Below are 16,727 nucleotides of genomic sequence, written 5' to 3'. Positions count from 1 at the left end.
TCATAGTTGTCAAAAATTTGCTCGCCGCGAACTTTGTTGCCGATTCACACACGCTCCATGTATCAATGAACAAAAATTTTGAACAACTTCATTTTTTCATTTTCAGTTGAATGATTTTAAAATGCTGGCAAACTTAAAAAAAAAAATCATGGCCGACAAATTGAGACATTGAGACAACGGTTCTACCTTACTATGTTTTTAGCATGGAATTAGTTTCATAATCAGGCCGATTCTGAACAAAAACTCCCCGGGAGTTTTTCTCTTTTCCTCCTCCCGAAAATTCGGGGAAAATGCCACTCCCTGGGAGTTAATTATTGGAGGATTTATTTCTCGGGAGAAACAAATTCCAGGAAAACAAACCCCCCGGGAGTATTCAGAATAGGGCTGAATATGAAAAATTTGTGCGACTATTTTCTCTTTAGTTTTTAACTCACAAAACTCATATATATAGCTGTAGTAATATTGAATCACAAGATGCATTTTGATGTTTTCTGGCAGCATTTTTATTAGATTTTCGCGAAAAAAAGCTTTGAATGTACTAAACGTGCGCTCGACTTGAGTTTATACAAGTGGCGCCCAAATTAAATATGGAACGTTTAAGACTTTCATATTAGCAGGAATAAAGCATTTTTTTTGCCCTTTACAATTAAAGGTAGAAAAGGCAAATATCTTAAAAAAAGCAAAAAAAAAAAAAAAGGAAACATCAAATGTGTATATATGGAATCAGGGAAAGGTAAATCGTGGACATTCTTAATCGAATATACTCTATCTCTTTAGCAGAAAAAAGGCAATTTCCCTGTTTAAAACCCTTCAACTTCAATTAAAAACTTTCGGTAGCACAATTATTCCATGATTTATTACATATTTTTATAGTTTATTAAAAATACATATTTTATTTTTAATTTAATAAAAGTTTAATATATAAATCCAATTACATGTTATCATTACGCATAAATAATTGCGATTGTTGGATTAAAATTATTTCTACAATCGTGCAAAAATACAAACGCCACTACCATCAGAAAAGGGGGGTAAAACGCTAATACGGTGTTTAAATGAGGCGATTTTACAGGCAACTTTACGGGCGATTAGTTGAATCAAAAGTTGGCTGCCCCCAACTTCACTGGAAGCGATTAGTTGAAAGGCCGTTCACACCAGACGATAGTTGCTTTCAACTAAAAGTTGCCTCATGTGAACACCTTTTAAAACGTCGTTTGAATTTAGATGTAAGTTGCATATTTTTTCTTAAAATTTTTATTTGGCCAGCAGGGTTTTATGCAAATAACTTATGATGAATACCAATTCGCTTAGGTAGCTTACTTATATGTAAAATGTAAATGCGCGACAAAATTTAATTAAAACAACCGAGCGCTCCATCTAATTTTAAACATCCAATTGTTGTAAAAAAACATTTAAAACATTTCGCATATGCTCGCTGCCCAATTGTGGATTAGCCTTCAAAGTCTCCCGTAATGCGTAACGACAACTTTTTAAATCGTATGCACTACTGAATTTCTCCTCACTACGCAGCAAACCAAGTTGCATTAGTAAATAATTTAAGACACGACGCTCTTGTTTCGTCTGTACCGCGTAATCCACTGTTTCCTTAAAAAGCGTTTTGGCCAATTCCAGAGCAACTGGTGATGATTGCGAGAGATGTGCACATTTTAATGTAGTAAAAATTTGCAACAGCAGGCGATTGTCGTCTGAGAATTGCTGCAAGTGTAAATATTATCAAAGTTCAATTTTTAAAGTTTTCGAATGTATTCGTAAATAGTTTTTAGAATGCATCAGTGAATACCTCAATTATGCCTTTAAACGCAGATAGTTTATCGTCTTCCTGCAACGATTCGAATGCTTGAATACTGCAAGGTTTTTGACTCAAACAAAATGATTCCACTGTTAGTGGCTTTGTTGGTGTATTTGTATCGTCAAAGTGAACGTTTTTAGCAGAAGTAAAGGACTCATTGGCGTTTAGAAGCTAAATAAAATAAAGTGTAAATAATTTAACTATTTATGCGAAAGGACATCGAAATTTAGCTCACATTTGTAGTAAACGCTGGAGAAGTTATAAAGGCTTCGTCGCCTTCTTCATCAGCGTCTTCATCTTGATAATCCTCATCTTCATCCACTTCTTCAGTTGTGTCCTAAAATATGTTTAAGCATCGTTAAAATTACTTTGCTGGAAATACTTGGACTTACATCTTCATCGTCCTCATCACCTTCATCATCGTCGTCATCCTCATCCGCGCCGTCTTCTTCGTTATCCTCACACTCAGATTGATCTTCTTCAAGACTCTCCAATGCATTTGGATTAGCAGATGACTCAATAATTTCTATTATACGTTCTCGTCCCTCATATCCAAACTAAAAATTCGTATACTTTTATATAAGTTTACTTAGGTAGTATATGGGGGAATGTATGAAAGCTACTGAGCCGATTTTAATTTCCGTGAAATGAAGTCCTTTTGCCTAGCCTTCTGCGAAACCGAAAGAGTATTTCCAAAAGTTGTATTTACAATAAGGCTTGGTTCAATTTCAACTAAAGACGAAGTATAGAATCCAGTAAGAAACTGTTGACAAAACTATACTAAAAGGATTAAGGTTTAGTACGCGTTTCGAAATTTGTATTCGGTTTTTTTTTTTGCTCAAATTCATGACTGAAAAATAATCTATTAGGCCAATTCTTAATACTCCCGGGGAATTTGTTTCTCCCGAGAAAGAAATCTACCAATAATTAACTCCCAGGGAGTAGCATTTTCCTCGAAAAAAAGCTGTTTGGACACTTTTTTAAGAGCTCAACTCCGCCATTTAATATAAAAATTCCTCAGGAAATTTTTATTCATGATAGGAGGAAAGGTAAAAGAGAGAAAACTCCCAGGGAGTTTCTTTTCAGAATCAGGCTGTATACATTCAATGAAATTGAAACAGGTGGATATGTCTCTACATTATTTATATGGTGGGGAGGGGAGGAGGGGGCGTCTTTTTAGAGCAAGAGAAGCCAAATCAACAATTTTTTTAATTTTTTTGTCTATATGTTTGTACGCGCATCACTCAAAAACTAATGCAGGACATTGACTGCAGTATTCAACGATGTATTGCTAGAGGCCTAACTTAAAATACATAAAAAAATAGTGAGTTGCCACCTGTTTGAAAATTTCAGTTTAAGTAAATTGATGACAAAATAAATAGTGCGACTGGCTGTCAAAAGAAAAAGGTTTAAAGAGCTTTACAGCTGAAAATATTTTTGTGAAGTTTACTGCTGAAAATATATTTAAGGAAGTTTGACCCCTGTTTCAAAAATTTCATTCGATTAATTTGATAAAATAAATGAAATATTACAATACCGTCATCAAACTAAAGTGGTTTAAGGAAGTTTACTCTAGATAATATATTTGAAGCGGGTACCTACTATGTATTTGAAAAATTTAATTCAGTTAAATTGATAAGATAAGCTAAATATTAGAATATGGGTATCAAACGAAAGTATTTCGCTGGCTTGGAGTGAAAAGTTGCAAGTCAACTTTTTATGAAAACGCATACTTTGATATAAGAAGCAAGATATGTTAAAAATGCATCGCTTCGAAAAGGATTAAGGCACTCGTTTTATATTTTCTCGCTTATATTCATTGAAAAGAAAATTTGCTAAGTCCAAAAGTGGCACCGAAAATAAGACAAAACCGAAATAATACGAAATCTTTTAATAAATATCGAATCCTCTCACAACATCTAAAACTATTAGTTAGCACATAAGTTGAAAAATTAAAAATGCTTCATAAATCGAAAATTTGTTTGAAAATCTCACTTCATGAAGCTTTTAAAATATATTTTATTTTTTATGAATGAGAGTTTTGGAATGGAATCAAAATGTAAATGCAGCATAAAGCTATTTAAACCAATTTAATTTTTTCTGAATTATAGTTTTGGGATGGAACACAGAAATAGTTTCTACTATTTTATTTTTATGAATGAAGCCATTCGTTTTAGGAGGGACCACAAAAATACTTTCCAGCCGCAGCATCTTATAACAATATTCACCAGGTAGTGTGTCGTTGTTAACAAATTTTGAATAATGCTCTGGCTTGTTCGAGTTACAATTTTTATCAGTGCTACAGTAAGCCCCAATTTCGTAACAGAAAATTTTACCTATACGTAAATAAATAAATAATTCCTTCGCACGACCACACTAAAATGCAATCTCTAACATTAGAATGGTAACTACAAATATATGTATTATTAACGTAACTGGAAAACGATGTAGGATGTTGACGTTCTTGGATATATGTATATACCTATGTACATACATTTGTACAATGATACATATGTATGTGCATGTGGCGGCCGTCGTTAAAACGTTTTAACCGTCGTTTCCAGGACAGTCAAGACTTGGAAGAATTTGTATCATGTTGTTTTTCAAAAAAAAATTTATAATTAAAAATATGAAAAAGCTTGCCTGGTTTCCGTCCAAATTGATTCTTTTAAGATTAGGCTTGTTCTGTAACGCTTCGGCTAACACAACTCCTCCATCAGCGCCAATTTCATTGAAGCCCAAATCTACGACCTCTAGCAGAAGATGATTTTCAGTCAACGATTCAGCGAAGTGATAAGCGCCATGCGTTTTTAACAAGCAATCGCCAAAATTGATTTCTTGCAACCTGTTACAAAATCAAAGCATTAATTTGCTCGTTATTATTAACTTCATTCATTTACATAGGTGTATAGGCAAATGCTTCTGCCAAAGATGCAGCCCCTTTCTCAGTCACAGTATTGTCATTCAAGTTCAGTATACGCAAATTGGGATTCTCTTTGAAGCCGGCAGCCAATGCAGCAATTCCGACATGATATATCGAGTTTTGAGGCATTGCTATTTCTTCTAGTGTTTTCAGAGCTGAGAATATTTTCGCAATAGCTTTAGCACCATCGTTTTCTAACCGATTGCGACCAGCAATAAAAATTTTCAATTGAAGTGGTGTGCCGGCAGCAACACTGCTCTTATGGCAATCCAATATGGCTTTTGAAAGCATTTGTCCGCCGCCAATACCCAATCCGCAATTGTTTAGACGCAACACTTTTAGTGAGTAGACAACCGGTGAACGCAACAAGTCCTCAAGTCCAGCCATGCCATTGGGGCCAAGGGCATTATCACTCAAATCCAAAACTGTTAGTTTTGCTCCAGCAACCATTAAACCCTTTCCCAAGTGCTTCAAGGAAGTTGGTGTCTCCGTCTTTAGGCGTCGTGAAAACATATTATACCATAGCGCTTTACGAAACTCGGGATGCTTTTCAAGCCCACTACCGATGGCAGCTGCTGCGTCTATACCTAATGTATTACCACCTAATTTAAGGTAGTGTACAATCTTTGTTGTTTCCAAAGCCTTAACAATATCAGCAACTAGGTAAGAAGTACAGCACGCCAAAAGACGGGGTTCATGAGCATATTCAATATAAAAGTTTACTTGAGCTCTTACCATCATCTGCCGTATCCCACGTTAACTGTTTATCCTCAAATGAAAGCCCCTCTTCCTGGACCTCATTCAACTCCTGCGCAATTGTTTGGAAATTAAAATTTGCCATTATTCAAAATTACTAAACTATTTCGCAGAATGCTGTAGCGAATTTCAAATGTTCATTAGTTCGCTTCGGAATAACCTACAAAACAAGCCGGTTTTCGCCGCCGTCTTGCAGCTGTCCAAGTAGTGTTGCCGTTGAGAATTTTCAGAAAGTCACAAAAAAGGTGTAATTGACGAAAACAGTGTCACATTATTATTTTGGTCTTCTTTACTAGTTAAAGAATAAATCTGAGAACCAAAGTCAAAATCTAATTTACATTAAGTATTTACGCTGCTAAAACATTCCGCTGCTGAATTTAAAAATAAAATAGCGGGACAAGATTTTCCTAAAACACGGTTGCAAACATACACACAAAAGAGTTGCATTGAAGTTATAAAAGATGAATTTTTTCGTAATTACAGGAGGAAATATTTTATAAAAGAATGGTTCTAATAAAATTTCATTGAAAAATCACTGAAAGGGGCAAAAATCGCACATAATTTTGGAAAAGGGTAAAAAAATCTAAATTATTAAAAAGTCGAGTCAAAGGGTATTGGCGCTTAAAAAGGATCAAATTGGCCTTTAGTCGCAACACGGCAACACAATTTGTATAAATTCGCCTTGGGCTGTCAATTTGTGGTACAGGGTGATACTCCGTTAAGTAAAAAAAACAACTAAAACAGATTTACACCTATGTAGGTATGCTTTAACGTATAAGATCATTACAATGAACGTAAATCTATAGACCGTACGAAAGAATATCGTTACTATCGAGTTTCCTTTGGAGTTAAAACTTTTCGTTTAAAGTTAAAATCGTGATCAATTATTAACAAATTATACTTATTACGCATACATACATACAAGCACCAATTAGTTTCATTTAAAGAAATGGCGTGTCGTCCATTTGCGCTGTAGCGTTGTAGTGCATATTTTAGGCGCAATATTTAAGCACTTCCGCTTAGGCGACATATACCATATACGATGTTGATACCGTAGACTTTTTTATAGGAACTTTGTTTATAATTACGGTGACCATCCGTCCTGTATCATACGGGACAGTCTTTGACCCATTGTCCTGGTAATTTATTTTATACGGTACGTCAAATGTTCTGTATTTGGCCCGTATTCGGTGTTTCGACGCCTTAACAGCTCATTAAAATGCCATGCCTATGAAGGAGTTTTAAATGATGTTGGTATATGATCCTAATTTTCTCCATAAACAGTCATTATTTTCTAATCTGTGAACGCCTGTGATTCGAATCGAGGAATACGTACAGTGACCAAAATAGATATTGGGACTCGACATTTTAGTATGTTTTGGCTATTTTTCCTTAGTTTATTTAATGTTTAGTATTTATTTTATGAAAGTAAAGCTTTTTTCCTAACAAAACCCATATAATACAAATTTCCAACTTTGTGCAAAAAACTGTCAAAATTATTTCTGCACGGTTACACCAAACTTTCAATCTTTTTAATCAGAATCTTTAGGAAAGTTTGGTTTGCAATTTTATAACTCATTAAAATTGAGTATTATAAAGTGCGAGTAGAAAGTGCAGCCCATTTGCTCCTCTTTTAAAAAAATGGTCGCTCATACTTTGTATGAGAAAAAATTCGTAACACCGTCAAAAAAAAAAATGCCAAAAATTATTGGTAAGCCTTGGCGACTTAAAATTGCACTTTATTATACTAAAATTTAATGGATTTTCAACGGGGTAAAAATCTCGAGAACATTATCCTACAAATTCGTTATGTTACAATAAGGATACTGTTTCAGGGCCAATACATCTAGGACAGCGATGGGCAGAGAGCTTTTACTCTGCTCGTGCCTATACAAAATGTATAGAAAGCTTAAGAGAGCTTTGGCAAGGCAGTGCCCATCAGTGATCTAGGATCATTGAAGAATGCTTTAAGATCTGTAAGCTGTTGTGGAACAAATTTTAAATATAATAAATAATGCTCCCATAAATATTGTCACCGTAATTATAATCTATAATTAAGTAAAGGTGTCTGGACATACAACATTGCAAGTTGATAAAAGCGTTGTTGTAATAAAAGGGACTGATGCTTTGGCTTGATGCATTTCGAACGCACCCTAACTTTGACATCGCATTGCACTTAAGAGGCAAAAACATGAACACATAAAAATACCTAAAATTTCAGAGGAAAAAAACTAAAACAAAAAAAAAATTCCAGTGTAAATACATGCATGTATGTATGTATGTATGTACAATGATGACTAGAAAGGATAATTAAAAATTAAAAAAAACTTGAATTTTGAATATGGGTATAACAAAAAAACTCAGTAAATCAGCTCATTTCTGTTTGGCTTTAATAAAATGTATTTTATTTGTAGTATATTGAGTGATAGTGTTTAAGTATAACCTTAATTGGTAATACTTAATAATATGTGCAATGTTCCATCTTCAAATCCGTCTGTGGATTTTTCAGTTACATTAATACATATATCTTATGGATATTTCGAGAATGTAAGTTAAATTTGGTTTCGAATGGAAATTGTTACCCAAACTTTTGTGAGTTTCACTAATTGTTGAAATACACAAAAAAGTAAAATTTACGCGAAAACATGAATTTATAAAAAACGTATTTTTCCGATACAAACTCTTCAATTTGTTTCGATAGTTCTCATAAAAATACTATTAAAATATGCATTCTTTTCACATGCTTGTAGCTTGCATGTTTCATGGAACATTCACGCAAATAAGCCGAAAAGGGACATTTTAAGTTAAATCATTTATATTTACATTTAAAATCTAAATCTTGAAAATACTTAAAAAAACTTAAACAAGTGCTCTAGAGGCAAAGACAAACGATTTAATTTCATCCGGTCTTTAAAGGCGACAACCGCAATTATTAGTTTAATTGTAAATTGAAATATTGACATTGAAATACGAACATATAAAAACCAATTTAGGTAACAGAAATATGCTATTCTTTTTGCAGGATGCGATAGATGTTTTTAATAAAAAGAATATGCTTATTGTTTTAAAACGAAAATAAACCAGCAATATTCTAAATTGTGATACACAATATGGGTTCAGGGAAATGCTGAACGTAATCCAATGATCCTTTTTGAATCCGATATTTTTGCTTGAATGCACGTGCTATTAAGGGTAGGCGGTGGGAATATGAATAGTGACGATTGATACAACGTGAATGTTTAGAAAACATTTAAATTATGGTGTGATAACTCAAACTTTTCTTTTCTTTTCATTTTCTTTGTTCCACCTTTTCTTGGCTCTCGTCTATTTTCTTTCTAACAGACTCATTTGCACAACTCTTATTTTTAGTATTAAGTTGAATATGCTTATCACTCAAAATCCGAATCGTCATCCTCACTGGCGGAGACAACAATCCTTTTCTTCTTTTTCTGAAAAAAATAATTAAAACAATGTAACAGATTGTAAGTTTTTTATTACTCAATTTCTAAAAAATGCTTCTGTAAACTTTTTCTTAAGTAGATTTTAAAATTAATCTGAACTTTAAATACCTTCTTTCAGAACGAAATTTGTGTTTAAAGTGCGGATAAATTTTAAAAGCTACCTGAGAAATCGGTCCTTAAGAGTACGAAAATGTATCTAAATAATAAGAGTTCTCACCTTTTTGTCACTGTCGCTATCACTTGTCATCGCCTTCTTTCGTGGACGTTTCGCTGTTGGTTTTTTCTTGGCTGGTGTGGAGTCCGAGTCACTGATAATTTGCGCATCGCTTCCATTTTCGGCATCTGACATATGTGCCACGTGATGTGAGTGTTCTTTGACACCTTCATTATCTCTGAACACTAGCTCGCCATCACTACTTTGTTCCTCATCGCTGTTTAGAAGGCCAGAATAATTGATTTTCTTGGCAGTTGCCCTTCGTCCCGGTCGGTCGGCGCGTGGAGCAACTGCAACATTCATTTCGACATCGCTTCCTGATGCCAAATCTTCTTCGTCCGAAGATCCACGCTTCTTTTTACGCTGTTGGAAAAACCCAGACAAAATTTTAACAACCGTTCACAATAAAGTCATATCCCAAAATCCTACCCCTTTGCCGAAGTTTAGTTTAGATTGTTTCAATCCATCTGCTTTCGGTTTGCGAACTTTCTTTTTCTTTTCCCCGTCCCCATCAGCTCCTGCTGCCTTAGCCTTTGTCTTTTTCATAGCTTCAGGCGAACCTTTCGGCCCCTTAGCACCACCTTCAACCATTGCATCAAACTCATCAATTTCATCGCCCTTGGCGCCTTTCGCACCTTTTTCTACCTTTTCTTTCTTAACTTTCGGTCTGGAGGCTGCCGCCACCGCAGTTGAAATCTTCTTCATTATTTCCTCGGTAACCTGAAATATCCAAATAAAAGTTATGCTATGCATAATGAGGCAAGCCACTTATGTAAACGCCTACCTTGAATTCAATCTTAACTCCATGGGGATCTGGGAAAATGTTATCATTACCGCCCTTAGCAGCACGCTTCTTCAAAGTACCAGTCAACGCTTTAGCTTTAGCAGACAAGGCCTTTGCCTGTTTTTTATTGATGCCCAATTCCTCTAGGCGTTCACGTTCTTCGAGTTCATCAAGTTTCTTTTCCAAATCGTCTAGATCGTCCAGCCACAATGCTTCAATAGTTTTAGCTTTCAGAGCCGCAAGCTCTGCTAACTTTATGTCGCGCTGCTTCAACAATTCATTTTTCTTCTCTTCCGTAAGCATCCACATGGACATTCCGAGCAAATAATCAAATTTCTTGACATCGGTTAATTTATTGAATGCCTTTTCTGGATCGCCAGGTTTTTTCTCTTTCTTTACTGTCGAAGATGTAGTGTCCTGCGCTTCCTCTTCTTCTTCCTCATCCGGTTCCTCCTCATCTTCCATTTTTATGCGGCGTTGCCATTCTTTCACAGGATCAGGTTTATAACCACGCTTGATCAGCTCGTCTATCATGACTTTCCTCTTTTTATTCTCAACAACAATCGTGCGATCACATTTTTCCATTATGAAGCGGGCCTGATCGGTCAAACGTTCCGCCTGAGCAGTCAACTGCCCCATTAGATATTCCTTGCGTTTGTTATAAAATTCCAAACGCACTGGGAAGTACTCTTTCAGAATGTCTATCGCGGTGGGGAAACGGCGTAAGCAGTTGTTCTGGTCGAAACAGTGCATTTGATTAGTGGACATTGAAGACGTTAATTTGAATACGCGATGAAAGCCGCCATCCTCTTCTTGTAAACGTTCGAATTCACCAGGTGTAAATGTAATCACAAATCGAACTGTTGTATCAGTATGATACTCTCGATAATCGGCCACAACAGCTTTATTTTTTTCGCCGTTGGAAAGCACATCCAGTACACTTTCTTTGTACGATTGGGTCCAAGTACCAACAGGTAACTCAGAGATTTCTATTTTATTGTTTTGAACAATTTGTATGTTACCGGATGAAATGTAGCGGCCATCAGAAACGTAATCAATGCTACCCTTGAAATTCTTGTACCTTCACAAAAGAACGAAGCGAATTAAAACAAGTATAGGCAGTGCTGTGTGGGTAATTCCGATATTATTTATGAATATAAGAAAATTTATTTTTATCTATTATTATCAACAATTTTATTAAACTTGAGGCCGTTTCTGATAGAACATGTTGTGGAAAAACCACAATAATTTACACATGGTAGAAGTTATATCTGCTATTTCGGAGATCTATTATTGAAATTTTTAACAAACATTTTTCGATTTCAAAGTGTCATACTTAATCGAGGATTTGTATTAAAACAAAAACTCATATATGAAAATGTTTCAAAAATAAAATTGCCCACAAAATTTCACGATTCTGGCTACGTAAATTCGGTTAAAGCAAGACCAAATATCTGAAACACAGTTGTTATTGGACCTATAAGTTAACGGTACAAAGTCCTTAGTTGCGAGGTCTGTATTGTAGTATTGGATAGTTTTTAACGCTTTTCGTCGTTTACTTATTTCAGAAAGACAGTAGGCAATGCCAATGTTGACGAGTAGTACAATTTAGTATAATTTACGACTTACGCAATAAGGCTGATTATCTATGGAGAAATGTACTTACCATGGGTGCATTGGTAAGGGTTCCTCTTTGGCCAACATTCTCCGAATGTTCTGTAGAATATCGCGAGGATTGTGATTGTAAATCTTTGTGGACCAACCAGTTCCAATACCATCAGCGCCGTTCACCAAAACCATCGGTATTATTGGCACATACCATGTCGGTTCAATCTTTTGTCCGTCATCGACTTCATAAGTTAGTAGTGGGTCGTCGGAGGGGTGGAATATAAGTCTTGTTAATGGTGACATCAGAGTGAAAATATAACGAGAACTGGCACAATCCTTTCCGCCTTGTAGACGTGTACCAAATTGACCGCGAGGCTCCAATAAATTAATATTGTTCGACCCAACATAATTTTGTGCCAAATTAATAATGGTGGCCTGAAGCGACATCTCGCCGTGATGATAGGCAGACATTTCAGCCACTGAGCCAGACAATTGCGCCACTTTGACTTCGCGTTTATCGTTACGTTTAAAACATGTGAACATGACCTTTCGCTGACCGGGCTTAAATCCATCTACGAGGCATGGTATGGAACGAACATTGTCAGCATTTGAGAAGAGTATCAATTCAAGATTAACAAAATCCGAGTAGGTAATGTGCTTGGTGCCCTTGGTGTACAGATAGCGTTCCGGTAAACCGAGTAACTTTCTGCGCTTCACTTCGTCCATATGCGATGTTAACCATTCCTTACGCGCATCTACATGTTTTTTTGAGAAAGCCATAACAATGGCATCATCATCGACACTACCATCATACTTGAATGTGATCCGATGACGTTCCATGTCTTGGAAATATTCTTTAGCCTCCTTAGAAGTAGAGGTACCCAAACCTTAAAAAAAAACATAGCCCTTTTATAAGTTTTTGTTGTGCATTCATCATTGCTACATTCGCATTACAAAAAAAAAAAACATTACCTTTGTAGTATTTGACATTGTATGTGCTATGATTTGGCGTATCGTTCTGCCATTCTTCGAACTCTGGTAGCGAATAGAAGGATAGTACATGATCTTTCTTGGAAGCTTTGACAATCGGCGTAATGAATTCCTCAAGGAATGGCAGACGCAGCAATTCTGGCCAATTGGTATGTATAAAATTAATTAGAAGTCCCTTTATATGTGAACCGTCCTGATCCTGATCCGTCATTATCATTACTTTGCCATAACGTAAAGTTTTCAAGTCGTCAACGGTCGTGTATTTTTTTTTGTATTGCAAACCGATAATCTTCACAAGATTATTGATTTCAGCATTTTCAGCTAGTTGTTTAAAGGAAGCTTCGCGTACATTCAAAAGTTTACCACGCAACGGAAATACACCATACAGATCACGTCCAATAACTCCAAGACCGGATACAGCCAAAGATTTGGCTGAGTCTCCCTCAGTTAAGATAAGTGTACATAAATATGAATTGGATTTTCCAGCTTCATTCGCATCTTCAAGCTTTGGCAAATTCTTTATTTTGGACGATTTCTTGCCACCCTTCTTATCGATTTCGCTCTGCGCCTTAAATTTTGCCCAAGACAATACTGCTTCGACAATACCAGACTTTGATACGTTCGAAATAAATTTTTCTGATAGAACGCATTTGGATCCAAAGCTTTTGGATTGCAATGTCATATTCTCTTTAGTTTGCGAATCGAATGTGGGATTCTCGATTAAACAGTTAATGAACACCCACATGTGATTTTTTACTTGAAACGGCTTAATATTAATACCACCTGCGATAAAAAGCACACAGATTGAAAAATACTCCTAACAAATTATTATTTTTATAATGACCTTTGTTCTTCTTCTTCACAACTTCAATTAATTGTTTGGTGATCATATCAACTACATAGTCAACGTGTCGTCCACCCTTTGTTGTGGCGATTGAATTGACGAAAGAGACTTGTTGAAAATTATTGTCTGAAGGACAACATGCCACCTCCCAACGTTCACCAGCTTGTTCGTAAACAATTTTTATTGGTTGTCCAGATTCTTCAGTATTCTTTACATACAAGTCAATGTAATCTTTAAAATTCTTTACTGGCAATTTTTTGCCATTCAAATACACAGCTACACCTTTTGTTGCGGCGGCAATGTCATAAGCACGACGACACATCAAAGCCACAATATCATCATCGAGTCTTTCCATTTTGAACTTAGACAAGTCAGGACTGAATGTAATTCGTGTAAAATCAGTACCAGCAAATTCCTTGATCTAGTAAAAAAATATATTAAAAAAAGAAAAGATTTTTTAAGGCATCGCAAATAAAGATCTTACCTTTGGCGGTGTGGTTTTCGACATATTGTTAGCCCAAATTTGTTTAAAATTTTTCTTATACTCCTTAGTGGCTGTTTCCACAGTGAAACTTGTGGAGAAAATATTACACAGCTTTGCGCCATAACCATTGCGTCCACCAGTCACTTTCTTTTCATCATCGTTGTAATTCGACGAAGTCAACAGATGACCAAAAATCATCTCTGGCACATACATTTTATGCTCCTTGTGAATGGTAACCGGTATTCCTTGTCCATTATTCCAAATTGAGATGGTATTCTTTTCTGCGTCAATATCAATCTTGATTGTATTCATTGATTTGTCGCGTTGTTTGTTATCGGCGGCATTTACAAGAATTTCATCGAAAATCTTATACAATCCGGGCACATACGTTACTTGCCGCTGTATCATGCGATTTTTTTCTTCGTTATACACCCACATGGTTTCGGTAACGGCCTCCACTGAACCAATATACGTATCGGGACGCAATAGAATATGCTCCAATTGAGACTTCTTTTGGTACATTTTCTCAATGGAGGTACCGCTCCCAGCAACACTACCACTTCCGTTCTCCATTGTTGTTAGATTTGAACGCTAAGTGGAAAGAATGACATTATTAAAATTTGATATCGAATTTAAAAAAAAAAATAGGTGAGACCGAAGTCATAGTTTAATAATAGTAAATTTTACACATTTTTAATTATAACTAGTTTGTTAGCACAAAAAAAAATGCATATGTAGTGTAAAAGTTACAAAAATATTGTAAAAACATACTTAAATGTTGATTAAATAAAGCATTGAAATTGAATTGAATTGAACTTTGGAAGAAACTCTAGTAATGATTGGAAGAAGAGTGTTAATCGGAGAAATTAAAGGAACGATCGAACCCCCTTCTGCAATGCATTCACACGACAGTCGGGTCTACGTAACCGAAACGACCCAGGTTTATATCTGGCCAAGGACTGTCACTCCAGCGCAGGGGCGCACCCAGGAATATATTTTAGGGGGGTTTTATATTTCTGAAGATATATCACCGGAAAATGCTGAAAATTTGCTTCAGATAATACCCTCTTTAAAATACATTTGGCAAGTTTTATGTACAGTATGTAATAAATAAATACGCTTTTAACCGACTTCAAAAAAAGGGAGGTTACATCTCGCCGGAATACATAACTTTGGACCACGTGAACCGTTTTCAATAATCTTTTTTTTATTAGTAAGATAGTACCTCAAGGTTCGTCCCGTAATTTGTTTTAGAGATCCGACGATTGGGTCATGAAGAAATTAATGGTACCCCAAAATTTGAATATGAGAATTGAAGTCGGTTGTGTTCTTTCCTTAAAAACTACTTGTTTAATAAAAAGTTCTATAAACTCAATATGCGCTCAACTTTCAAAAGTACCTAATCAAAAATTTAAAAAAAGAGTCAGTAAAAATAAATTTATTGATTCCATGAATTTTTGCACTTCTATGTTTATTTTTTGATTTCTGGTTTTCGATAGAGTTGGTGATTTTTCACAATTGCTAAATTTTTTTAATATTTCAAATACCGAAAAAATTAACTGAACTCTCAAGAAAAACGAAAAATTCATATAAAACGACGGACGAGAAATGGAAAAGAAATATTCTTCTACCAAAATTTCTTAAATCAATTTGCAGCTCTCAAGAAAAAAAGCTCGTATATTTTCGCGCTTTTTCAAGCAACAGAAATTATAATAAATATTTCTTATAATTTCCTTGAGAGCTGGATTCTTAGCTTTAGATACATATTGTATTTGAGGTTATTAGCTTTAGGGGGGTTTGAACCCCAAAATCTCTTTGGGGCATTTACATGCTCTTACAACAACAACGTACTGCCATCGCTAGTTTGCCACAACCTTTAAGAATTTCCAAGTGCTTGCAGAAGTTACACTTTTCAATACTACATACTTTAGGTCTGTGGATGTAGTAAAATTCCACTTTCATTACCAGAATTACCAAACATTTTTATGCTTATAACAAAATTAGACCTGAAAACTTTGTTAAGAATGTAAAAATGCGCACAAAACAGGCTCAAATACAGATTTACATTAAAGGTACTCATATATACGCGCACGTTTCATATTTGGCCAATTGGGCAACTTTGCGCCATGTGTTTCATGAGGACAATTTTATATTTTATGCAATTTCTGGCATTTAATTATTTGACTATACGTAATTTATAAAGTTGAACAATTGAAACTCAAATTTGAGTAAATATTTAAGTCTTAAGCAGTGTTTGCATTGTTCAACTACCTATCCACCTAAACAAACGTAATCGTGATACAAAGCTAATAAATAATATTGAAATAAATATTAGAACGCCATAATAATATTGAGAAAGAAATTAGTTTTATGTCTTACTATAACCACAACTATAAAAATCTAAATTCCTGAAATATAAATGAATAAAATCGTCAAAACTTCAGGGTATTCGTATTTTTGACGCTGACTGTATATTTTATAGCCTTGTTCAATGTCTGGTTATCACTACCTCCCGGTTAACACCATTATTGATGTTTTTGACATCATGCATATAACAATTGTCGATAAAGCAGTCGTTGTATTTAACCGGACCAGTATTTTAGATATATTTATCGAAGTGGAAGTCATATTTTATCATCTCTAATACGCTAGTTGGGATTTATTGTCAATTGGCGGGCAAAATCTAAATATGAACAAAAGAAAGATTGCTAATGATAAGAAAATGAATGACAAAGATTTTGATTTTTTTTTTTTTCGTAGCAAAACAGTAAACAAAGGATGAAATAAATGTCAACGAAAACACCAACAGCCGGTGCGAACAGCTTTCAGCCCACAATCCCAAAACTCGTTTTC

At 35.1% G+C, this 16,727-nt stretch overlaps 2 protein-coding genes across 2 annotated transcripts; both read right to left on the bottom strand.

Moving 5' to 3' along the window:
* Positions 1-863: 863 nt before the first annotated feature.
* On the bottom strand, positions 864-5,683 carry RanGAP (Ran GTPase activating protein). The gene is made up of 7 exons (XM_017626138.1): positions 5,469-5,683; positions 4,711-5,392; positions 4,454-4,655; positions 2,203-2,367; positions 2,046-2,147; positions 1,802-1,981; positions 864-1,716 (listed from the first exon to the last, which is right to left on the bottom strand). The coding sequence occupies exons 1-7, from the start codon at positions 5,572-5,574 to the stop codon at positions 1,384-1,386; spliced, it is 1,770 nt and encodes a 589-aa protein (XP_017481627.1). The 5' UTR covers positions 5,575-5,683; the 3' UTR covers positions 864-1,383.
* A 2,174-nt stretch (positions 5,684-7,857) lies between these two features.
* Positions 7,858-14,463, bottom strand: Top2 (DNA topoisomerase 2). Its single transcript, XM_017626137.1, has 8 exons — positions 13,875-14,463; positions 13,391-13,811; positions 12,529-13,329; positions 11,615-12,443; positions 9,949-11,029; positions 9,594-9,884; positions 9,168-9,527; positions 7,858-8,938 (listed from the first exon to the last, which is right to left on the bottom strand). Exons 1-8 carry the CDS (start codon positions 14,445-14,447, stop codon positions 8,879-8,881), a joined length of 4,416 nt encoding a protein of 1,471 aa, XP_017481626.1. The 5' UTR covers positions 14,448-14,463; the 3' UTR covers positions 7,858-8,878.
* Positions 14,464-16,727: the final 2,264 nt, after the last annotated feature.

Source organism: Rhagoletis zephyria, unplaced genomic scaffold (assembly GCF_001687245.7).
Source record: "Rhagoletis zephyria isolate East Lansing unplaced genomic scaffold, Rhagoletis_zephyria_1.1 Rzeph_scaffold_04459, whole genome shotgun sequence".
Classification (NCBI taxonomy): Eukaryota; Metazoa; Arthropoda; class Insecta; order Diptera; family Tephritidae; genus Rhagoletis; species Rhagoletis zephyria.
This window is presented reverse-complemented; position numbering and strand designations above follow the sequence as displayed.

Excerpts from the sequence above, each read along its gene's own strand:
- RanGAP (XM_017626138.1), bottom strand. The coding sequence starts at position 5,574 with ATGGCAAATTTTAATTTCCAAACAATTGCGCAGGAGTTGAATGAGGTC. Across the intron at positions 5,393-5,468 it reads GTGGGATACGGCAGATGATG|TTGCTGATATTGTTAAGGCT; the intron begins GTAAGAGCTCAA and ends CTTCTTACCTAG. Across the intron at positions 1,717-1,801 it reads CGTTTAAAGGCATAATTGAG|CAATTCTCAGACGACAATCG; the intron begins GTATTCACTGAT and ends TTACACTTGCAG.
- Top2 (XM_017626137.1), bottom strand. The coding sequence starts at position 14,447 with ATGGAGAACGGAAGTGGTAGTGTTGCTGGGAGCGGTACCTCCATTGAG. Across the intron at positions 13,812-13,874 it reads CGAAAACCACACCGCCAAAG|ATCAAGGAATTTGCTGGTAC; the intron begins GTAAGATCTTTA and ends TTTTTTTACTAG. Across the intron at positions 11,030-11,614 it reads CCCTTACCAATGCACCCATG|GTACAAGAATTTCAAGGGTA; the intron begins GTAAGTACATTT and ends TCTTTTGTGAAG.